General features: G+C 36.7%; 1 protein-coding gene across 4 annotated transcripts in view; it reads left to right on the top strand.

Annotated features, from left to right (window-relative positions):
- The window catches only part of fgd5a (FYVE, RhoGEF and PH domain containing 5a), a 53,716-nt gene that overhangs the window by 5,495 nt on the left and 22,202 nt on the right, over window positions 1-26,019 (top strand). For all 4 annotated transcript variants that reach the window (XM_051912569.1, XM_051912567.1, XM_051912568.1 and 1 more), the window contains exons 3-7: window positions 6,877-6,994; window positions 11,623-11,681; window positions 12,163-12,193; window positions 20,467-20,618; window positions 21,977-22,133. In XM_051912569.1, the coding sequence (XP_051768529.1) occupies window positions 6,877-6,994; window positions 11,623-11,681; window positions 12,163-12,193; window positions 20,467-20,618; window positions 21,977-22,133 (517 nt within the window). The remainder of the gene's footprint in view (window positions 1-6,876; window positions 6,995-11,622; window positions 11,682-12,162; window positions 12,194-20,466; window positions 20,619-21,976; window positions 22,134-26,019) is intronic.

Here is a 26,019-nt window from a genome sequence, read left to right as displayed (position 1 = left end):
TGTAGCCTACATACAGTATTAGGGCTGGGTAAAAAATATTGATTTCTTGATTTTAAACTATTCTCAGTTTTATAAACCGATATTGATTCTTAAATCCCAAGAATCGATCTTTTAGTGTATCCTGTTTTCAGTTGATGAATGAACAGAACATTGTTTTGTTCAAAGCTTATCACAATAAGCTTTGTGCTTTGTTACTTTTGATATGAAACAAAGTGTCAGATTAGGAAATCTGTCCATTTCATTACAAAATTCAAACAATAAATACCGTTTTGGTGCTCTTTAATGTGACATGACAGATCGCTGTTGCCGCCTCAGATCAAGCGAATCGGCAGCGCGAAGCACGAGTGAATTGATCATCTCTTTCACTTTACTACTAGTTACAGCATGAAATAAACATGAATGAACATCAGAAGGTTTGGTAAAAGATAGAGTAAAATTTTTTGAAATCTGTATAATGTCGCATGTAATCGTTACATGTAATGTTACATTTAACTCAGAAAAGCCATCCACTGACCATAAACTTGTTAGTCAGCTTGAAAAATGAACTTTAGGGAGGAGCATTTTGCTAAATATATTCATCATATTACATCTGTCAAGTTTACATCTGCCAGCCGCCATTTAAATGTTTATATTTCAAAAAAACATTGGAGTAGAAACATAATTGTAAAGTTAGTATTTTAACTTTATTATTGTAAAAACTTCCCTGTGTGTAATTTAAGTGTTTTTTAACCAATAGGCCTATTACTGTAATGTAGTTCCAAATGATTCCCTGTAGAGTTTAGTTGAGAGATTTGAGCTGTACCTGATATATCCAAAATAATCAATATCGAATCGAATTGAATCAGAATCTAATCAAATTTCAAGCTTGTCAATTGAAATCAAATCAAATCATGAAATTTGTGTCAATACCCAGCATACAGGGTTTCTTGGACAGATGAAGTTGCAAAAAAGTTGTCCATGTTCATTAGTAATTATGCAATATCACACTCACAATTGTGAAATTGGGCTTGCATCCTTGCCAATATTCAGCCCAACAGCAAGACTGTTAATGTGAAATTGCTGTATGATTATGCAAAAGTTAATAGTGAACAACTTACGTTTTAGACACAATATGGCCCAGTTGTGTTTTTACTTTTGCTATGCAAGATCAACTGGCTGGAAATCCATTAACTGTTGTATAAAGTAGTGTATAATGAAACAAACTGAGTTGCCAAACACGCTGTGGGTGCTGTGTTGTGCATGTGGTAATGGAGCAGCCTGTGGTATTGAGTTTCATTGGTTGAGAAGATGGACTATGCTTGCAGGGTAGCTTATCTGATTTTCTCATTTGCAGGATTTGATGGTACATTTGTTGGAGTACCCTATCTGTGTGAGAAAGAATACAATGCAATGGTTCAATGATACAAATAGTATGGCAAGAAAGTGGATTAAACGTTAAGGCTATTTTTCTCCTTTATTGCAATGCTCTCACAGCCTGATGCAGCTGAGTGGAGGGGAATAGATGAGAAAACCGGGGAGAGTTTTCTGTTCTCTGGGTGAGCATTTTGGTAGCATGTAGTGTTATTAAACAAAATTCCCCAAGTGTGTTTCTTATATTGGGCTTTTGGGAGATTTGAGGTTTTAGAGAGGTTTAAAGACAGATGACTTTTTGACCTTCTTTTGACCATATGACCCTCTCTACTCTCACTTTACCACCCTAGAGTCATCATTAGAAACCTCTGCTCGATTACCTCCAATGTAGTCAAAGACCCTGACTGTTTCAAGTGGCCTCTGGGTAGCTTTTTAATCAGATTTTCAGAGAAACACAAGGGAAATTTCCAGAATTGCTTGTATTGTTGTTAGTCTCTCCGTTGTTTATCACTCACATTCATTCTGCAGTTTTTGGAAAAAGGTATTTTTCATGATTGTATCAGAGAACAGAAAAGATGTAAATAAGATAAGACATTTTTATTTCATAGTGACTTTATCTGACAGTGCAGGTTTCATGCTTTAATGCAAAATAAAACCCATTACTAGAAGTGATAGCTTGATATAGAAATATCACATAAATACAGTAGTTTTTTTCCTTGGAAAATTATAATTTTTTGGTTAAAATTCATGCTTGGTGTGACCATCCTTTCATCCTAATCTGAGTAAGTATTTGCAGTCTTTTACTTCTCTCTGTGTTTTCAGCTTTTACCAGTAAATCGTTATTGACTTACTTTGAGTGCTAGCCTGCAAGGGATGGTGTGAATACGCACTACTTTTGGATATTACCCCTGGCCACAGTGTTTATGTGCCACACTTTTGGGCATCCTCCATTATTCAGAAGATGATAAGGGAGCCAGGGACCTTTCTTCTGGTGACATTATTGACTCATTGTGCAATCTAACAGCATTGCATGTTTGCAAATGGGTCTGTGTGTCTGCACCATTAGCCGCTTTGTGTCCCAAGAGAATCCTTCGTCACTGCTGATGTTCTGTCTGTTTTTGTTTGTCGTATTTTGAATGCCTGCAGAGAAAAATTGACATTGCCACTATGGTGGATGGAGACACAGTGACAGGACAGTGATTGATTGCAGATGCATAAAGAAAGAATATTTTTCATGCCCAAGCCAATCAGAGAAATGTTTTGTACTCTTTACTGGTCCCACAGGACAGTGGGTAGTGTGAGAGAATGATTGATATTGAGAATGTGAAACTCCTTGTTTATAGTTATAAATACCAACCATACACTCTACAAAATGCTGGGTTAAAAACAATCCAAGTTGGGTTGAAAATGGACAAACCCAGCAACTGGGTTGCTTTAACACGGCGGTTGGGTTAAATGTTTGCCCAACCTGCTGGGTAGTTTTATTTAACTCAACTATTGTTTAAATATTACTGTATTGATGGCTTAACCCAAAGTATGTTGGAAATTAACATTTATTAATGTTTAATAAATGAACATTTATTAATAAGTTTAATGAATAATAATTAAACAATAAACATTTATTAAATTGCTTATTAATAAATGTTCACATTTTGATTATTATTGTTGCCTCTAGTAATTATGTCTGATTTTTAATTTCCATCCTATTTTGGGTTATTTTTAAGCCAGCCATATAATTAATTTTTAAACAATAGTTGGGTTAAATAAAACTGCCCAGCATGTTAAGCAAACATTTATCCCAACCGTTGGGTTAAAACAACCCAATCGCTGGGTTTGTTCATTTTCAACCCAACTTGGCTTGTTTTTTTTACCCAGAATTTTTTAGAGTGTAGTGTATAATATTTACTATTAAACATCCTATATTATAGAAATATTTGACATTTCATATTCTTAATGATTATTTTGAAAAGTATTCATGTAGAATTATTTGTTTCAGTTCATTTTTTGTTCATTCGTGCGTTTAGATACTGGCAGTTGTCTAGAGATCTTTGCAACACTATTATTATATTATATTATATTATATTATATTATATTTTGAATTGATTTTGACACATCATTTTCTTGATACGTCTTGATTATTATTATTATTATAATGTGAAAATTGCACAATAAGAAATAAGAAAATTACAACAAACAAACAGCAAGCATATAGCAACAAACATATAAAAAAGAGGAAAAGAGATATTTGGAAAGACAGTTTGAAACATACATTCAGAGAGTTCAGAGAAAAAGAACACGTCTGGACGTTCTGAATGCTTTCTGCATTTTTATGCTCACAAAAGTTGGGTGTGGGTCTGGCCTGGTCCGGTCCGGTCCGGTCCGGTCCGAGTTGGGCCTGGTGCCTGGGCCTCTCAGGTCATTGCCAGGTTATCCCAAGAGTGGACGCACCCAGCCAATGAGCCTCCACACCGCTGTTTACAGGAAATGCAGCACAAGGGCGAGGGGACAGGGTCAGTGGGATGGGGTGGAGACAGGCAATACCGATCTCACAGACTCCCCTGCGACCCGAACAACAAGGCAAGGTGTGGCAGTCAGGAAAGTAAGGCTACCACAAAGATATTGTTGTTGTCATCGTTCCCAGCTTTCTCCATGTCTTTTCTAATATTACAGTAAAGGCAGGGGCCAATGGTTGACTTGAATAATATTTACAATGTAAAAATGAAATGCATATTTGTAAGAAAGCAGATCCTTTGAACTGAATTTAAAAGCATTATTTAACATTAAAATCAATTAAATGATTCTGAAAAGATGACAAAATAAACAAATATCCCATTTAAAAATAAAAGGAGACCCCTTTTTCTGTCTATTCTGAATAATAACACCCCCAAACTAAAACCAAGCAAGAATATACATCTCTCAGTTCAACCAACACACAAACTGTTCTTCACTTTCTCCTCATCTGCATTCAAATACGTTTTGTTAAATGAAGTCTGGTAATGAAGTCATCTCAGCGATGCTTATCTTCTATAATAGCACTATTACACAGATTCAGACAGAGAAACACTGGGGTTTCTAATGTATATTTTATTATCAAGAGTTTAAATCAATTGAATTACATATAACAAGCCTCAGGGAAGCATCAGGCAGTAGGACATATAGGTGTGTTATAGGAAATCATTGCAGTCTCTCTGTAATTTTCAGCAGTAAATTTAGCTCATGGGTACCTTAAAGCAAACAGCTTAGAGAAGTACTTTGCTCTATAATTGCTTCTCATAAATGGTAATGTTGAAGAGCCAGGAGGATTGTGTAAATCATCACTTTTGGCTGATGGAGAGATTATGTACAGTAGGATGGCAAAGATTAATGCACACTTTACACAATTATTTTGTAATATTTGTAAAAAATGTGTAAAAAATTTTTATTTATTAAATTATTTTTCACCAAAGTGGCATACAAAAAATGCGTATTGTGTCGTGAAAATCTCCTCAGCACAACGCAAAAGACACAAATCATATACACTGTAAAAATGATCATGATTATAACGGTAAAAGACTGTAAAAATGCTACGGTGAAAAACTGTTAATTGGTTAACAGAATGTTTCCGTACTATATACGGTGAATAACCGCAATAGATCTAACCATACGTTTAATGTAATTTTACAGTAAACTACTGTTAAATGTACAGTTTTTGGTAGTGAAAAAGAACAAGTCATTGTATAATTTACAGTAAAAAAAAAAATGTAAATTGACATTCCCAGAATTCCCTGCGTGACATTTCACATTTGATGTATTTTCATTGAAATAACTTGTTTCTTCTTAGTTTTTCTTAGTTTTTTCTCAGTTATGTACAGTAGGGTTTTGTGTTACATCCAATGTTATTAATTTAATGTTTATTTCATTTTTTTAATGTCATGTGTGTTACCATGATGGTGTTTTGTATCTGTTCTGTGCGAATGACACTGTGCACCTTCTATATATTAGTATTTACCTTCTCAGCTTGTGGAAAAGCTGCTTGTGATGAACTTTGATTCATCATGTGACTCTCGTCACCACTGTGTTTGGTGGCTGTCAGTGTATTACAAAGGTACAAAAAACAGAAATTAGTTCTTCAATAGATTGGTAAATTAACATTATACTGTATCAGTTAATATAATGCGGTATTTTACGGTTTAATTTAAGTTAAATCTGTAAAACCTAAAATGTTGCTACCGTATTTTTTACGGTAAATTTTTGCCAACCACAGCTGCTGTTTTTTTTTACCATAAATTTAGCAGAATACCAGTCTGAAAACTAGATGTGTTAATAAAAAATATCTCTGTTTTTGAGCTGCATGTGGGCAATTTCAGTTTGAATTTATTTGAAAGGTGTTTCAGATAAAAGAAACAGCTTGCTTTGTCTTTTGCTAACTCTTGTGCCGCTTTGACTGAAAATGGAGTCCTCAGCTGGTGAGATCACTGAAGATTGTAGTGACGTCCTGTCAGAAGGCTCCTATATGCTTCATCTGGGGCCTCCAAATGAACTGTCACCTTAGCTCGCCCAGTTCAGCTGGCTATGAGCAATGAGCAATTTCCACTTCCACCTCCAGACATTGTGTGTGTGTGTGCTTTTCAGAAGTGTACAATGTCCTTGAGTAGTATGACACCCAGCTGAACACCTCTAAACCTTTTATAGACTGACAATATATGCACACATTGACTTTTATTGCTTTTAAATTTTATTCGGTTCAACAATCTATTAAAACCATTAATGCAAAAGTCAAAAAGATTCTTGCCGTCGCCTCTAGATAAGTGTAAGCGCAAATGCACTCAAAGTTTCCCTCATGTGTGTCCTCCACAGTATATAAGCAGCTTCATTGTGCATATTTGCATATCCTCAGGGCTGTATCTTCTTTCCGGCTTTAAGTGCTCACCACAGGCTCACCAAGCCAGCCCTTCATGCCCAACCGTAAATGTCCTCGCAATCTGGCCCCAGCCATCCATGTTACTACTGTAAGGAGAAGCAGGGGAGGAAAAAACGCATTATTCTCACCAGGTCTTGTTTAAATGAAGAGGGGGAATTTGTTTCTCCTTGGCAAAGGGTAATTTCTGCTCTGCTGGACACCAAAGTGCCCTCTAATACAAAACATTGTTTTGAGACAGTTTTTTCCGTTGTTTTTGATATGGAGAGATTGGCTGGTTTGTGGTTTGCCACATGCAGTGTTCTGATCATAACAGTTTAGTTTCTCCTCTGGGCTCTGTTAGACAGTGGACTTTGCATCATTGAGATTAAATGTAAATTTACACATTTTTAATCTAGGATGAAGGCTGAAAACTAAACTCAGCTCATGAAAGTTTCTGTGCATGTACAATGTGCATTAACTCTAGAGCAGGGACTCGTAAACCAAGATAAAAATTGGTGCTAATACCTTTTCAAAACGAAATTTAAATTTGAATAACTGTGTGAAAAGCCTATACATACTAAATAATCCATAATGAGTATAGTGCATCAAATGAACTCTCTCTCTCTCATGTTTTCATCTATTCTCAGTGCCTACACTGAGCCTTTTCCTGTTTGTCCTGTGTCTGCCACTCTGTCCAATGAGGAAGATCATGGACGCACATCTGAAGAAGAGGAGGGTTGTGGAGACCACTGCCATGACCGACAGGTCAGCTAATAAATGTATCAGTTTGCAAATGCTTGTCAATGTGTACTAGTAGTGGTACATGCACTCAAAAGTTTGATCGGTAAGATTATATTTGTTAAAGGTGCAGTATGTAATATTGACAGCTAGTGGTTAAAATGGATAGTGCAGTCCAAATTCAAAATATTGGATAGAGTTGTTTGCCCCGCCCCCTCCTCCTCGGACTCAGTGCTCACACAGGTTGCCAGATTGAGGATATGCAACAGGAACAAGAGCATCTGACAATGGAAAGCGACAAGCCTTACACTGTATATTTATCTGCATTTTAATATGTGTTTTAATATGCCTCTGGTCATAGAGCTTTTTTAGATGCAGGGCTCGACAATAAGGACTGCCCGATGGCCAGGGGCCAGTGTGAACGACACTTGGGACAGTAGACGGAACGGTCACTTGCCCGATCGGGCCAGTGCTGTAGGGTGTGCGTTATATATAGTCTATGATATCGTAATTGTTGATTTAACAATATGACATTATTGAGTATGTCCCTCACTTCACAAAAACCAAACAAAACACCCATTGAGTGCGTAGTCTAGTAGGTTAGACTTGTGCGCGTGCGGCGTGCATATTTAGAATTTACGCTTTCACTGCGTGATTTAGTCTACTAAAATGCCTTTACAATGCCCCAGAATTCAAGATAAGTGGCAAAAATGACCCTGTATATCTTTCATATTTATATAATTTAATGTGGTTAACCAATATTAAATAAAGAGCGCCGTTTTTCTCCAAATATCAGCACGATTACAAATGTGATATTGATTTTATGCAGCGTACAGTTTAAAGAACAAGAACTTAATATCAAGTGACTTACATTTTAGACATCAAATCGCCTGTTTCACTCTATTTGGCCTACGAAAATAGTCCACACAGAATTGTTTTGCGTTTCTGAGCAACACTTCCTGAATGAATCAGCCGTTTGAATGAATCGTTTGAATCTCAATGACTCGCTCATTAACAGTGATTCGCTGCCACCTACTGACGGGTTTAATTTCACGTTTCAAGTGTCTTTTCATTCTTAAAATAATTTCAAATAACAGTATTTAACAATTTATATTTTCAACATTTCAAAACATTATTTATGCATCTGTAACTGCTCTTGACTGATTAACTTTAATAAAGTTTAATAGTTACATAGTTAGCTATACACTAAATTTCTGTACCTGAAAATCTCCTGTTTAAACCTACATGAAAAACTTGAAAAGCACCGTTTGTTTCATTTATATGTTTGTTCTGTTGTTTTTATTTTTGCTATTACTCAATTTGATTATTTGTTACTATTTTATTACTTACTGTTTATTTGTCTAACAATATTTAAAATTTAAGTGAGTTAATCTAGTAGCTTTTGGTGTGATAACCCTATTTATTAAGGTTACATGTATCAAAAACAACAAAAACAATAACTAGGCTTATTTTATAGGCCCATTTTCTTTTCTTTTACTTTATTAATGTTTTGTTGTGGGGCAAGTGAAAATTTTGGCGGGGCAAGTAAAAATTTGAACCACTGGCCCAACCGGGCCAGTAGAAAAAATCCTTAGTGTTGAGCCCTGAGATGGATCCCGATGCTTTTTGTTCTTGTAGAATCTGCATTCTCTGACCCAGTTCATCTGCTGGCTTTCATTGCTGCAATATGCTGTGTCTTCCACCAAATGGCAATCTGGGGTGTTAGATACTATTGGGTAAATTAGCAGTGGGTGGATTCACACAGACCAAAACAAAAACAGACATTGTTTTTCTGAATAACAAGTATTTGAACTTAGCATGTTTCCTAAATCTCTGCAAACATAGTATGGTGTATATTTATGCTTTAGTACAGTCAAAACAATTACATACAGCACCTTTAAGAAATTAATACTTTTATTCAGCAAGGATGCATTAAATTGATCAAAAGTGATAGTAAAGACATTTATATTGAACATTTTCTGTTTCAAATAACTGCTGTTCAAAGATTCTTGTAAAAATGTATCACAGTTTTAACAAAAATATTAAGCAACCCAACTATTTTCAACATTTACAATAATAAGAAATGTTTCTTGAGCACAAAATCAGCATATTAAAATGATTTCTGATCATGTGACACTGAAGACTGGAGTAATGAGACTTTTTAAAAAAAAATTTTATCTTGCTGACCCCAATCATTTGAACGGTAGTATATTTCAAAATCAGGGCCTAGGAGTCTACAGAAATGAAATATTCCTGATTTATTTCAGTGCAAGTTATTACAATATGTATTCTTTCAAGAACTGATTGTACTTATAGGCAGTTTCTTAATACAGTATTTTAAAATCTTAATACAATGTAAATATACAATATTTAATGTAATAAATATAATAAATTTGGAAGTAAATTCATTATGAATCATTACAAATAATTTGCTTTAAAAAGTACCAAGTAGTCACACAGTGAGAAAAACTAAATCTTGTATAAAAAAAAGATGCATCAATATGCATCGATAGTCATTTTATCATCGCATCGCAACCCTCTGAATCATTATTGAATCATGAGGTTTCTTTAACATTAACATACATGTTTTAACATATTTAGCTGCTTATTTTTTATTTTTTTATTTTAAGAAGGCTTAAAGGGATATTTCACCCAAAAATGAAAATTCTGTCATTAATTACTCATGTCATTCCAAACCCATAACACGTTTGTTTCCTGTCCCTCCATAGACAGCTACGCATGACACTTTGAAGCTTCAAAAAGTTCATAAAGAGATCATAAAAATAATCCATATGAATTGAGTGGTTTAGTCCAAATTTTCTGAAGAGACACGATCGCTTTATATATGAACAGATTTAATCTAGGCTTTTATTAACATATAAAGCAATCAGCGAACATAAACAGAAGCTTAAACGAACCTGCTTGACTCGTGAGAACAAACCTCTTGCCGAAGCTCAAACGTGCTGCGTAGCACATGAGAACGAACCTCACTGGTTCTCGCACATCAAGCAAACATGCTTGAGCTTCCATTTACCACAACTGATGTGCGAGTTGATGAATGTTTATATGAATAAAAGCCTAAAATCAATCGGTTCATCATATAAACTGATTGTTTCTCTTCAGAAAATTTGGACTAAGCCGCTTTATTCATATGGATTAGTTTTACGATCTCTTTATGAACTTTTTGAAGCGTCAAAGTGTCAGTTGCGTACACTGTCAATTGAGGGACAGAAAGCTCTCAGATTTAATCAAAAAGATCTTCGTTTGTGTTTCGAAGATGAGCGAAAGTCTTATGGGTTTGGAACGACATGAGGGTGAGTAATTAATGACAGAATTTTAATTTTTGGGTGAACTATCCCTTAAAAATCATAATTTGTTTGTCCTTTATATCAAAAACTTTCATAAACCCCTGTTATAGACCTTATGTAGCCCCGCCCCTTTTCAGCGCCGTGCTCGTTGTCTTCCAGTTTGTATTTCCACAGCAATCTTACGTATTTATGAATTAACTGCTCATTTTAAAATCTTCTGGGTCTACTGACATTTGTTAAGACATCTGCTTTAAACATTACAATGCTCACGATAACTTTCATTAACTCTACAACAAGTAAAACCACTTCACCAGCTAATTATTCGTTGACAGCGATGCCATAGAAATATACAGAGCTACCGCAAAAGCAGAAGTTCAAAGACAATATTATAAAGATGGCGGTGCGCTTGTTTCTCTGGCTCATAAGGTCTATAGCACACAAAAATAATGTCTGACAGTTTAATCTTACACTTTCCGACCTTGTATACACTTTTACAACAGTACCTCTTATAACCTTCCCTTATACCGTTACCCAAATAATCACAGCTTTGCATGCTAGAGTAGGTAAAAACAAGGACCCTCCCTGTTGAAGTGGAATTCCCTGCGTGTGCAATTGTCTGAGATCCAGATTCATACATCTCCTGGCAGTCAGTTTAACGCTCTAGTGAGAGTCGGACCCCACCCCTTCCCTCTGCCACTGTAATATCAGCCGGGGCCCCGGCCTTGTGATGCCTGCTTCCTTGTTTTCTTCATCTTAAAAAAGAAAAGAATATCTGGGAGTAACCTATCCCGGCACAACAACAAGCTGGAAAAAAGCCAGCTGCACATTACAATTTGTTTTGTTATGGATTTTTATGTTCGCAAAACTATTAAAATCTAAACATGGATATGTAGTTCATCAGTATTAGCAGTTATGTTCCAGTCACGCAGTCATGTTCTCCTAAATATGTCCATTCAGTAGTAACACTCGTGTTCAGACAGCTGTGATTAGCTTGCAAATCAATGGTGGATTTGTGCTTGCCATGAACGCAGCCTCTCATCCATAATGCATCTGTGCTTAAAGCGGCATGTCCAGGAAAGCTTTCTCATTTACGTTGTGCTTTAATGAAATAATCAGTCTTCTTTTGACAGGATTGAATGAGAATTTAGATCAGAACGTCCATCCCTTTCTCACTCCATCTTCATATATGTATCTATCAATACATTTATATGTTAATATCATCTATTTATTTCTCTTTACTAAGTGTTGTAACTGAAAGCTGCAAGTGTACTGCACTGTGTACTTGAACTCTTTAAACACTGGGTCTCTTCATTTATCTCTCATGGCTTTCTTTTCTGTCACTCTCAGATTGATGGCAGATCCAGAGCCTACTATGTTGCCAAAGACCTGGTGGACTCGGAAAGAGAGTAAGTGTTTGTCTCTGTCTGGATTGAACACATTCCAGATACAGACCAATTGTGTCTCATGTGATGTCCTTTAGGGATCTTCTTTATCCAGGCCCTGTCCACATCTTTATCACTGTCTATTCTTGTTCACTCAACAGCTCCTCTGATACTCAAACTGACAGCCTATTACTGGACTGTCTGACTTAAGATATTGCATTTCAGCAGCGCCTCAATGAATCATTAAGCGTGTAGATTTATTAAATGTGATCCAGTATCTAAGCAAGCCTGCTTTTCCCCCTAAGCCCTTCAAATGTATTTGTTATGTATCTCAACTGACTGCATAAATCGGCTGTGTAAATGTTGGTTTCACTTGGATGATCAGGGATATATCTGCTTGACAGAATTGGACAGGTGTTTTTGTGCTGTGTCTTTAAGTGTCACACAATTGTATTACAATAATATTACAATACATGTAATGTCAACTCTTTTCAATTATCTACAGACACGTGAAGGCTCTGAAGATTCTTCAAGAGGTATGTTTTTTTTAATATATATTTAAATGTATAACTGGTTGAACTGCAATGGTCATAGATGAGATTTTTGCATATGCTATACCAGGGGTAGGGAAGTTCGGTCCTAGAGAGCCGCTGTCCTGTAGAGTTTAGCAGGACCGAACTTGCCCCTGCGCTATACTGTTAAAAAGTTTGGGGTCAGTAAGATTTTTTTTTAAAGAAATTAATACTTTTATTCAGCACTGATGCATTTAATTGACCAAAAGTGACGGTAAAGACTTTTATAATGTTACAAAAGATATTTATTTCAAATAAAAACTTTTTATTCATCCAAGAATGTATCATGGTTTTCACAAGAATATTAAGCAGCACTAATATTAAAACAGTTATTTTAAATTGTTACAGTGTTTCACAATTTACTGTTTTTAATGTATTTGTAATCAAATAAATGCTGTCTTGGTGAGCAGAAGAATATTAAAAAATCTTACTGACCCCAAACTTTTGAACAGTCGTGTAAATGAAGTTTGTGCTAACCTAAAAAAAAATGATGGCTGGTAAATCCTTCCACCCTGACAAATCTCTGTGTTCACAGGGCTTTATAACAGAGTTTTATGTTTATTACTGTATACACATAAACTTATCTATTAGTATTAGGGGTGTAATGGTACACAAACATGTATGTACCTTGGTTTTGAAGTCACGGTTTGGTACGGGTTTGGTACAGCAGGGGGGAGAAAACTTTTATAAATTTTTTATTAAACTGTTTTTGAACAAATGTGTCTCTATGTTTAGATAAATTCAATTAAAATTTTCTTAAGGATAAAAAAAATCTATCTCAGGTAATGCTGTAAACTATATACAGGGAGCCCTTTCTTGCACATTACTATAATATTAAAGGTTACAATTAACAACAGAGTCCAAACTATTAAATTCAGTTACTATTTATTTTTAGATGTAATAATCGACACTCAAAAAAAAAAAGAAAAGAAAAAAGAAAGAAAGAAATATAATAATTTACAAAGTGGCTGTCATAACTTGTTTTCATGACAAATTTATTTAAACATACATTAAATAATCAAGACATTACTAACAGGTTAAGTAAATACAATGAATATATAAGATAATATAGTGCATATACGAAATATTCCCCTTTAGAGTTCATTTCTCTAGCTAACTAACATGCTGTAAAATGACTTGCCTGAGGTAAATGTAATGCTACATAAGATATTATTCTCAAGCTGTTTTATTCATATCTTTGAAACACTGGTTGAGAGTGACGGTTCGGGACGAATACATGTACCGTTACAATCCTAATTAGTAGAGTATGATATATGAATAGGGTAAAGCCACTAAATACATTCTGGCAATGTATACACATCACAGAGATGTTAAAAACAATCCTATGTTACCAGTCAGTATGTGGGTCATGAATGCAACCTTATTAGCTGATTGTTAAGGCAAGCGCCATTATTACCATTGCTCATACTTAGGGTGCTAGTACAGACATGAATGATACCTAAAGTCATGCATGTTGTTGAGGAGTGGTATGCATTTTTTTTTTTTCTTGCTAAGGCATTCGGACCAGAGCACATTCGTAACTAAGCAATGCATAAGTAAGAACCATTCTAGTAACCAGATAGCAACACCCTGGCAACACCCTGGAAACCACCCTAGCCCTGCCATAGCATTATTTTTAATGAGTTTTGCATGGGCAAAACTCATAGATGAAGGAATGAATTTTGAAACTATGTAGCATCTAGATTTGTTCTCATGAGAGATGCAAAGGTCCCATAGAAAGGCTCCTAAATTAGATCTGTTGTTCTGATGTCACTACCTGATCTTGGCAGCCAATTGCAAATGCACCTACATGCACATATCGCATACATTGAAAGACACACACTCGGGGTGGGGGGTTAGCAAACCTTTATCAGTGTTGTTTCAGTAACTGAGACTTCCTGCCCTTGACAACCTTGTCTTGAAAAAGTCAGCCTGTGAGTGACGCAGTACCTACGCACCAGGCCTTTGTTTTGGGTATCTTCTCATGAGCCTCGTCACTTATAAACATGAAAACATGTCAGTTCTGGTAATAAGCCCCAAATAATTTATCAACGTGAGTGAATTTACTGAACTTCCTTCACTTTTTTGAGTTATAAAGGGATAGTTCACCTAAAAATTAAAATTCTGTCATCACTGTCAACATTACCCTCATTTCGTTCCATAAATCATACAGATTTAATTCATACAGACTACAAATAAAACAGTTTTTCTTACTGCTGAACCCACAAAAAAGGGTTACATTTTATTTTAAGGTGTTCGTGTTACAGTGTAATTATACATTTAAGTACTAGTTAATAATAATTAACTACATGTACTTGCTATATGGCTAGGATTAGGATGTGTTTAGGTTAGTTGCATGTAATTAAGTGCAATTTATTGTAATTACTATAGTAACTACATGTAACATGTGTAACGGCATTATAACGTGTAAAGGCACTGTAAAATAAAGTGTTACCAAAAAAGTATTTTGACGAATGTTTAAAATGTTTTTCTACATACAATGAATGTGAATGGAGTCCAAAAAACCCTGGAACCTAAAGATCTAAACAAGCTAAAACGGCACGATGACGGATGCTTTTTATGTCACATTTGCTTTTGTTAACACTATTTGGTAGGTTTAGGTGTAGTGTTGATGGTACGTTATTTTAAAACGCAATGGAGTGCAAATTTCAAATCAGAACTTCGGTGATTCGTATAAAAACCAATGTCATAAAAACGTACCATGTTCACGTTTATCTGTTCCGGCAAAAAAAATGAACACGCTTTTAGCGCCACTCAGTGGACATTTCACATCGAAACTGCAGTGATACGTACGCATTGGTACATATTTTGGCGACTCGCGAAAACGTTCCAACAAGTACGTCTTTCCTATGAGACCAGGTTGCTTTTATTGTATGGATTAAAAAAAAAGACAGAATTTTCATTTATGGCTGAAATTACCCTTTTTTCTTTTCTTTCTTTTCTTAGGTTTTCATTAAGACATTAGTTGCTTCCTATATCTCAGTGATGTCTAGTAGAAGTTTTACTGTTTGTCTGAATGCATCAGCTCTTTACGCTGTACTTAATATTGCTCTGTGATGTACTGTGTCCAATTCATGTTATCATTTGTTTTCATTAGCTCTCCTTTTCTGACAGCCAGAGTGTCTTTCTAACCTGGTTCCCTAGGGCTGTGTGTTTGTGCATGGCTAGCAGAGTCTGTGAGAGTGATGGAATTAGCCAGAAGAAAACCTATTGTTTTAAACATTGTCCTCTAGACTGTTACCTCATAACCAGATTTAGCGCTTATGTTTTCATGATTAATACAATATGTATCCCAATTATCAAGTCGAGGCAGGGCTGAAGGAGCAATTTAACACAATCCAGCGGGAACTAAAGTTCTTTATACGGCGTACCTCATGTAAATTACTATACTTCATATTCACCATTTTAATTGCCTCATTTGAATAAAATAAGCCATAGTCGCCGTCCTATTAACGACTAAAGAATGCTAATCATATACATGCCTGTGTGTCTCGTATGCATATGGTGTATTGTATTACAGTAGACTGTAATTATAGTTCCCCTATTCGTACATAATGCCGTAGATTTGCATTGAGCAGCATAAGCGGGATGGATTTTGAATGGAGCAAAATGAATAGGCACATCAGCACAAGTGCTGCAGTAGTATTTCATGTCTAGCTTTCGTTTGGGAGAACGTTTAGTTTGATATTGATGTGCTATAAATATTTATACTGCATTTAACAATTAGTGGGTATGTGGAAAAGATAAAGATGTCATTAATCACGCTCCCAGTTCTGTTCTGAATGCTAATGAGTTTGAGGATCTGAGTCACCTTGATTTTCTGTCCACTATGACATCATTAAATCAGTGTTTGGCTGCTGTCAACGGTGACTTTGAGGGTGTTACCCTCCCCACAGTTGCATGGGGATTTGTGCAGTTTAGGTTCATCTCTTAAAGTTACAGGACAGTACTGTCTTCCTATAGATGAAAAGGCTGAGGAAACGAAGCAAAACAAAGCGAATGCTTTCCATCTGTAAAAGAAAATTGACATATGAGATCTCTATAATATATATTGTTTCTCTTTAAAAGCAGTAAGATCAAACGGAGACTTTTCCTTAAGTCTCCTGCTTCTCAAATTTTTCTCCTGAGAAAAATAGCTGTGGTATCTGTCAGGAGTTATAAAACAATGAAGCACACAAGACAGGAGTAGCGAACTTCATCCATCTTGTTTACGCATCACTTCCGTTCTCACACACAGGGAGGCAATGTCATTATTCAACAATGTACAATTCTTCTCATGAACACAACAAAAGCTTACTCACCCTCACTTTACTCACCCTCAAGCCATCCTAGGTGTATATGACTTTCTTCTTTCTCATCAACACAATCTGAGAAATATTAATAAACATCCTGACGCATCCAAACTTTATAATGGCAGTAAGCGTTACCAAACGAGTATGAGCTGAAGAAAGTGCCTCCATACACATCCATCCATCATAAAAATATTCCGCATAGATCCGGGGTGTTAATAAAGGCCTTCTGAAGCGAAGCGATGCGTTTGTGTAAAATAAATATCCATATTTAACAAGTTATGAAGTAAAATATCTAGCTTCTGCCAGACCACCTTTAGTATTCTACTCAAGAATTTATTTATTTATTTATTAATATTTCTCTGATTGTGTTCATCTGAATGAAGAAAGTCATATACACCTAGGATGGCTTGAGGGTGAGTAAAGCTTGGGGTAATTTTCATTTGAAAGTGAACTAATCCTTTAAGCAGTGATTTCAACATGAATTCAAACATTTCTCATATTCTTTCAAGACTAAATTATCTGTCCTATGCTGTCCAAATTTATCCAATTCATCTTAGAGCTACATACTCCTACTTTGTCAGTGGTTGTCTCATTTAATTTTCAATTTCTCATTACAAATTTTAGCGACATCTAAGTAAAAATATTTTCCCTGGTTGCCTAACCTCTCATTCTTTCTCCCTTGTCATTTTTATTTATCTCTCTCTCTCTCTCTCTCTCTCTCTCTCTCTCTTTCTCTCTGTCCCTATTTCTGTTTTGTGTACTCTGAAAGGGAAAGATTCCTCTATCATAACGCTACAGGACAGAACATATTGTTCCATTGTTTGATATTGAATAACAGCAAAATACATAGAATTTCCAAAACCTGTCCTTAATGGGAAGTTATGCTTTTAATTGTAGGGCAGGTTTCTAGGCATGTGACTAGGCATGTGATTGAAAAATTGCTTCATTTTTTCTGGTTTTTAGCCTGAAATGAAAAGCATGCAGAAGCATAAACAATTACAATAAGACAAGTATCTCCTAACAGCCGATTCATTCCTGTGTCTTGATTTATGCATCTGACTCTAGATTAACTGTAAGAAAGCAATACAAGTGTAATGAGTCTTAAGAAGGCAACTGTAAAACAAAGCAATTTCATTACAATGAACATTTGGAAAGTTGTCTGGGAGTTTCAGCTATTGAGATGCTATCGGAGGAAACAAGTTTCATAGCATCTAAGAGGACTGTATAACATCACTGAGTTATTTATGAGAGCGTTGACAAATGCCGACACGGCTGCGATCGATACACATTGATTCATTTGTGAAGCTCAGAAAGGAATTTCAGCGTATCACCTCACAGCATGACCGCTTACACATCTGTGTGCGCATGCATGACGGATTTTGTTTTATGTCATCACTTTCCTCATAACGGACACACATTCCCTCATGGCTTTGCCTGTGAAGACATTTGAGAGCAGATTTTACCCCTTCCTAGCGATTAATAAGGTACATGACATCTGTATGTATAATGGGTCAAGTAAATAAATCCTCTATGGATTGTGAGCCATCAGGCTAGTGGTCCCCGAACAGGCCAGCTTATGACCACTCAATTTAACTGTCTGTTATGGCCAAAACAAATATATTCAGCAGAAACTAATAACATGTTCCCCTGACGGTTGGTATTGTGGGCGAATATTGTGTCAAAGCTGGAGGCTCGTGCGCAGGCTGCTTGGAGCTCAATCCAGTAGCTTAAGCCTGGAAGCTCATTCTGAGGGATGAATGTGGTCATAGTTCAATTCAGAGGCAGGAGAGGACAAGTACAGATTATTTGATGCATTTGCACGGAAGCCTAAGGGAGTTGGTATAGTTGTCACGAGCACGTCAGGCTCTACTTCACTCAGGCTGTGTCCTAATTTAGAGGCTGTGTCCTTCGAAGGCCGATTGCGTCACCGCGGCGCAATGAAGGCTGTCTTAATTCGAAGGCTCCTTCAAATTGCATCCTTTGTTTCCCATGAAATGAAGGCTACAACAGATGGATGGACTTACCTACCCCAGAATTCATTGTGCACCAGTGACGACAGGATTGTTTGTTTTGAGAGAAATTGCCTATTTACACTTTTAAACATAAGTACTGGGTTTCAACTTAATCAAATATCTAATGATACAAATATAAAAAAAAACTTTGAATCAGTTCAAATGTTGACATACCTTGCTAAGATGTGATTGTATATAGTTTATACTCTTTATTATATGCAGAAATGGACTGTGGTGATCATATTTAGGCAGTTTGTGAACCCTGTTTTTTCAGACAGTTTAATATAAAATTAAAAGTGATGTGACGTGTAGCCAAGTATGGTGTAGCCATTTTTGCTGCAGTGCCTGGGGTGCGATTGAGGGTTAGATGCCTTGCTGAAAGGCACCTCAGTTGTGGGTAATGAGAGTGGAAGAGAGCGCTGTTCATTCACTTCCCCCACCCTACATTTCTTGCCGGTACTGAGACTTGAACCCGGGACCTTCGGGTTACAAGTTCGACTCTCTAACCTATTAGCCAGTCCAAAAAAAGTCCAGTACAAACGTTAGTGCCACTCATCAACGGCAGCTGTCACAGTTCCTAGGCGACAAGAACAGTCCTCCGTAGGCTAGACTGTCCCATTTAACAATGTTCAGTCTGACCTTCGCGGCCTTCAAAGGATGCAGCTGAATTAGGACACAGCCATACTCAGCCTTCACAGTCACCAGAGTACTAACCACGCGCACCTGCCACTCATCAGCCTTTATCACAAGCACTGTAAAGCACACACCCACAAACACACACACCATCACTAGTTGTCTGGCTTCGTCAAGAGAACACAGACTCTTTTACCTGGGAAAATACTACTGTAATCTTCTGTAATCTTCTGCAACGCTGTTGCTGTGCTCCAAGTCAATTCAAAGTAATCTCCTAGTTATTCAAGTCATCTCTCAGTCATCCAAGTCATCTCCTCGTCTTCCAAGTCATCTCCTCTTCTCGTCGGCTCAGTTGTGGTTGTGTATGCCTTGACAATCTGTAAGACAAATACAGTTATCATCATCTAAAGCCGCGGAACTTTCCCCAGGAACTAGGGACTTTGGGGTGGTACTCGGTGTGTTCGACCGCAGGGACCAGGGTCTAAATGAAGTTCTGGGTAAAAAATGTCCCCCTCAGAAAGTACCTGCTCGCAGAGTAGTACAGTTTAAGTTCGGGAATATTCGGGGGTGGGACTTGGGTGCTGAACATGCTGATTGGTTGAGTTCACGCAGCATTTTGATTGGTTGACTACACGCAGCATTTTATTTCAACCACTATTTTTAAAAGTGTTGCGGTGTGTGCAGTAAGAGTTGTTTGCTTTTCGAATCAACAATGGAGTTAAAAAAAAATGACCAATGGACCGACGATGAGGTTCAGGCTTTATTAAGCTTATATGCGGAGGACAAAATCCAACTGGAACTGAAAAGTCACGCACAGTCCTACGTCACCAGAATTAATCTTCACGGTACTTTACACCGCGATGGAATTGTTCCAGGGCAATTTCGGTGGAAAAGCAGCTAAAGTCTCCATTGTTGCTAATTACCCATCTCTTCAGTTCTTACCTGCATTAGATTGTGTTCTGATTCTTACAATAAACTTCCCAATTGTTGTTCTTCAATATCTGTCATCATCCCTGTGTGTGAGGCTAATCGTGACAGAAGTTCTCTGCATTTTGTTTGTTTCAACTTTTTCTTTTGTCACTGTTATTAATACAGACGGTGATTTTGGGGGCAAAGTGGAATGAATTTAAACATGATCAATTATGTCACTAGTACACTTTTACTGGCAGCTGAAATCATCAAATGATCCAAAATATTTCATAATTATTAAAACATTATTTAAAAATTGTTTTGAAATATTTGATATTTGATTCCTCACACCAACCCACTTTTCTTACAGGACTTCAGGGGAGCAGTGGAGTCAGCAGTAGGAAATGATGAGGAACCTCTGTTAGAAAATGGGAAGCTGGACGAGATCCTGAGCACTCTTCCTCAGGCCTACCATCTGCACAATGAGATCCTCAATGAGATGGAGACCCGCATTAAACAGTGGTGAGAACACACATACTCAAGCACATTACACTGATGCACAATATACTAATGCACATCAACATCCACAAAATATACACATGCTTATGCACACATTTTATAGCCTGACATTCCATAAAAAGTCCATACTTATGTTATATATAACATGTGCATCATTTACAAGGTGTTAATGCATGCACTCCGCATCTACTTTATCCATCTCCCACCTGAGCCACATGCTAATATAGACACGCTCACGGGTGTTTCCTCTGAGAAAGCAAGGGAGGCAGTGCCTCCTCAAATAATTGCAAGCATTTTTTAAAGAAAGCAAAAATTCTAATTTCATCAGAAGTGCAATTTAATTTTTACTCACGGACATCTGACCTTGACGGACTCAACAGAAGAAATGAACCAGAGAAGAGTTCCACGTAAAAAAAGAAGGCCCATGCAATCGCCACGGACCAGTGTGTTAACAGCTGGAGCAAACTTTTCTGGAAAGTTGGCTTTTGCAAGCCGTTTCAAACTCCCAAAACGAACTTCGTTTTGGCCTGATTTTGTTCTAAATGACGTCATTACAGTTCATTCTTCAACTTAGCTTGAAGTATATTGGGGCCTTAATTGAGAATGAATGGGGGAAAGTCACATGAGAGGAGGCAATTGCGCTATTATTGATTATGGTTCGATATGATTGGTTCATGTAAATCCCTCCTCGTGCAAATCCTCTTGTTTTTGTGTGCGTTTGTGAATCAGTCTGAATGGAAGACTAATTAAAAAGTAAGTAAACAACTTTCCCATTTAGTTATGACCGCTTTACGTCACGTCAAAATCAAACTTGAAAGGGCATAAAAACATGATAACTGGGGGATTTTTTTTATTTATTTTGTTGTGAGCACTCAGCTTTGTGAAATTCAAGGTACAACTTCATGTCTGTGACCAGTGTTTACCCAGTAAAATGTAAAAATGCTTAAAAATATTTATACTTGATTTTTAATAAATAGAACATTAATGTAAAAATACAAAACAGATTTTTATATATATATATATATATATATATATATATATATATATTATGATATGTAAAGTAATGTTTATTTAACCCTGACAATGTGACCACATTAAGTGTAACCAGGACATAAATGTACATTTGATTTTTTTTTAAAAATAAAAAATTTTAAAATCTTAAGGGACTTTGCCTCATTTCAGAACACTACTGCACACCACTGGACAAGCTGATGTATTCTTGCTTACTTTACACACATAGATCTCTTATCTCTTTCATAGCAGTACATGTGATGTTACAGTAACATAATCCATTATAATGCCATCATGAATGTCCTTGGATGCCCTCTGAAAAGTTCTTGTTGTTTCCCATTCGTCTTCAGGGAGGACAGCCCGTCAGTGGTTGATGTCATATTAACGCGCCGGGCTGAGTTTTCATCCTTTGCGACCTACATCTCAGACTATGACCGCAGCATGTCACTGCTGGAGGAGAGCTGTAGACAGAGTAAAGCTTTCGAGGATGTGGTAAAACAGTTTGAGGTGAGGTCTGAGATGAAAATGTTGGACTTTTGTGTGGTTTGTTTGGGAAATAATCACAATTTGATTATTCTTTAGTCACAGTTCATTTCAATTTATTTTTCAGTTAAAAAGCCTGCTGTTGGGATGTTGTTATGCCAAACGTAATATTATGTGTTATAAAGTTATATCACTTTTATAAAAATTCCATTACGATTGTGGTATCAATCATGGTAATAAGTACCTGCTAGTGATGCTTTACTAAAAAAAAAAAAAAAAAAAAAAAAATTGATGTTTTTTCAGTATTGATGGTACTAAATTGTGTTTCAGATTCACTGTCTGATTGATTTTTGAGAACTTGTATGCATATTTTTTCACATTACTTTTAGTTGTGAAATAGTTGAGAACCACAAAATCTAGTAGTATCGACCTCTGCAGTTTTGGTACCTGCAGTGTATTACGGACACAATCAGTTCACTGTACCAGCGAAATTCACGGCAGAGGCTCCGCTGAATCATTTAATTGGAGGATGGTTGGTGGAGTCACTGACCACACATTTCAATGGTGATCGGGATCACCAACGACAAGAAGCCAGCTGGCCTCGCTCATTAATATGCATGAGCATCTGTATTCAGAGAAGCCTCCTTGGGTGGTAGATTCAAAATCGGACCCTTAATGTATAGAGAGATCAGGAAAGGGAGAATGAAAGACTGATTTAGTCAAATGTCCTTTTAAATGCGTGCATTGTCATCAGCTGCTCTTATTGAAAAGTAAAAATGATTGTAGTTTTTTTTTCTTATAAACATTAATTGAGCTTGAAATGAGTTAAGGAGGTCTGTTTTATATTTATTTAAATCAAGGATTGCATCTTTAATAATGTGTGACAGCCTGCCATGGGTCTTTTTTCCCTTGTGGCTTCACAATCAATAGCAGAGGCTTGTGATCCAAATAACCCCAGAGTAATGAAACGAGATTAAGATGTAATTTCTGCTTATAACAGCACATATTATTCTTTTCAAAACAATGTAATTCATTTCTTGGTGTAAAATGTGCTCACTCAGTCCTCTGTGAGTCCTGGTCAGTACAGCTGCAGTAACGCTTATAGGCTTTGACTGGGTGATGTATGTACTGAGCATCACTGGTTGCCTCTGGTCACTCCGCACTAATGAAACCAATAGAGCTGACTCTCAGTGGTGAACCACCGCACAAACAAACACACAAGTGAACAACAAGGCAGGCATTTCCTTGCATTTTTCTTAACATGCCAACCATTAGTCTAGCCACTGCTGACTTGTTTTATTCACCAATCTGTGCTGTGATGCTTCTCTCGGCTCATTAAATGGGAGGAGATGCGGTTGTTTTATTGATCGGGGCCTGAAGGTGGACAAGTCAGGAGTTTAAACACCTGCTTGACTTTATCAGTAGTCTACCACCATTGTCAGCACTACATATCAGCTCTTTAGATCATTTAGAATATTCTGTCAAGAATATGTCTGGGTCATATTTCACCCAAAAAGAAAAAAATTAGAAATTAAATTATTCTTTAAAAAAAATACTGCCTGATTTAAGGCCCTTTCACACCAATGATGATAACTATAAAGATAACTTAAAGATGCTTAATTGACATTAAAGGGGTCATGATATGAGAAATCAAATTTGCCTTGATCTTTTGACATATAAGAGGTCTTTGTCAGCTGTCGCACCATAGGCCCCGCCCACTGGCATTCAATAGCTTAATGGTGCAATAGGTGATTCTCTACAAAAACATTTTTTGTTATACTGGTTGAAAGTCTCCTCATATCCTGACAGAAATCACTATGTTAAATGGTCTAAATGTATTTTTATAAATATATATTGTCTGTGGAAGGCATAGGACCATAAAATGTTCATCCAATTATTATATTCGGTCCAAATGAAATAATACGATGTCCTACCTGCCTGTCAACGTATGTTTTTACATACCCTCGTGCACCCTGTTCGCGTTTCATTCTGTGCAGAGTTTATGCAGACAGACATCAGTCGCGGAGCACCGCAAACAAACAGCAGCCAGCTTTTACAGTTCCTACCAAATCAAAATCATGAGCTTATGCTGCGTTCACTCCATAACTATCGTGATTAAGAGATGGCAACCCGTGACGTTCTAACTGGAGCTGTTTGTTCAGACTCGGAATTATGCATATCCATGATGTCAACAGTATCAACACCGTAATGAATCTGCAACAGTCATATACAAGCTCTCTAAGTTGTTTACGTTAATTATTATTGTAATGTCTTGTGCTTTGAGACATGAGGTAGTCTCTTATGACGCTTTGCCGAGAGCAGCTGTGTGTGCGCATTCATGTGTTTTGGAGGAGGCGTGGCTTTGCACTGCAATTTGCAGGGAGGGTGGGATCATATGCTTTCAATGCTAGCAGGCTAACATTATCATTTTCCAGATCACCTACTGCACCTTTAACGGCTGACATTTGCCTACACTGGATGTGAGTGGCGTGTCACGTCAAAAGCAAATAGAACCCATTATAATCACTGATGCTGTCTACACTGGATGTATACAGTATACAGATGCACTTTCAGTTTCTGACATACTCCACACACTTGTCTATTGACAACAGGACAAATGGAAGAGTGAAGGAATGTTCACTTTGACACGTCCAGTTTAAACAGCCTGTTTGCGTCTTGTACAGACTTTAGAACGATCCCAGCGTCGAAAGCAAGTGGATGATTTATTTTAATGGAGTCCTTGATCACGTCAGAGGATGACATGTTTGTTTGGGTGCATTTTGTTTTGTAAATGAGGCACAGTCTAATGGAGAGTTCGCAAAGAACATTTTGTAGAAAGATAAACAGCCAACTGATCTTACAGCAGTTGCATCACAAACCATGCTTTATCTGTAAATGACAGTTTTATATGTATAATGTTTTCAAAACACTTGTTGATACTGTTTCCTATGCGGTGACATTAGCCGATCATAACAGTGGCCGTTTACTGACAAGCCTTAAAGGGATAGTTCACCCAAAAATGAAAATTTGATGTTTATCTGCTTACCCCCAGGGCATCTAAGATGTAGGTGACTTTGTTTCTTCAGCAGAACACAAATGATTTTAAACTCCAACTGTTGCGGTCTGTCAGTCGTATAATGCTTGTCAATGGTAACTTCATCTATAAGAGTCAAAAAAACATGCACAGACAAATCCAAATTAAACCCTGCAGCTCGTGACGACACATTGATGTCCTAAGACACGAAATGATCGGTTTGTGCGAGAAACCGAACAGTATTTATATAATTTTTCACCTATAATTTTTGGACATAGTGGTGTTTTAGAGGTGAAAAATGATATAAATACTGTTCGGTTTCTCACACAAACCGATCATTTCGTGTCTTAGGACATCAATGTGTCATCACAAGCCGCAGGGTTTAATTTGGATTTGCATGTTTTTTAGATGGAGTTCCCATTTACACACATTATTTGACTGACAGACCGCAACGGTTGGAGTTAAAAATCATCATTTGTGTTCTACTGAAGAAACAAAGTCACCTACATCTTGGATGCCCTGGGGATAAGCAGATAAACATCAAATTTTCATTTTTGGGTGAACTATACCTTTAAAAGGAGCCGCCCCTTAAAAACAGATCATTTCAGACAGAGGGTCAGAATAAAGATTGAAAATACAAATTTTTCTGGATATGAAGAGTTCCATTGCAAAAACCTCTAAGTCCGTCTGACATGTTTTCTTTTAAATGAGCATTTTTATCAGGCTCCTATGTTTAGGTTCAGTAATTTCACTTTATGGTAATGAAAAGATTATTAGTCAGTTATTGAAATGCCTTAGTTTCAAAAATGTTGATGTAGCGGATTTGAAGCAAAAGTATTTGATGAACGTATACTATGTGCGGAGAGCATTCGCTCA

The sequence above is a fragment of the Ctenopharyngodon idella genome, chromosome 11 (genome assembly GCF_019924925.1).
Source record: "Ctenopharyngodon idella isolate HZGC_01 chromosome 11, HZGC01, whole genome shotgun sequence".
NCBI lineage: Eukaryota > Metazoa > Chordata > Actinopteri > Cypriniformes > Xenocyprididae > Ctenopharyngodon > Ctenopharyngodon idella.
The sequence above is the reverse complement of the archived record's forward strand: the minus strand, read 5'-3'. Positions and strand labels throughout refer to the sequence as shown.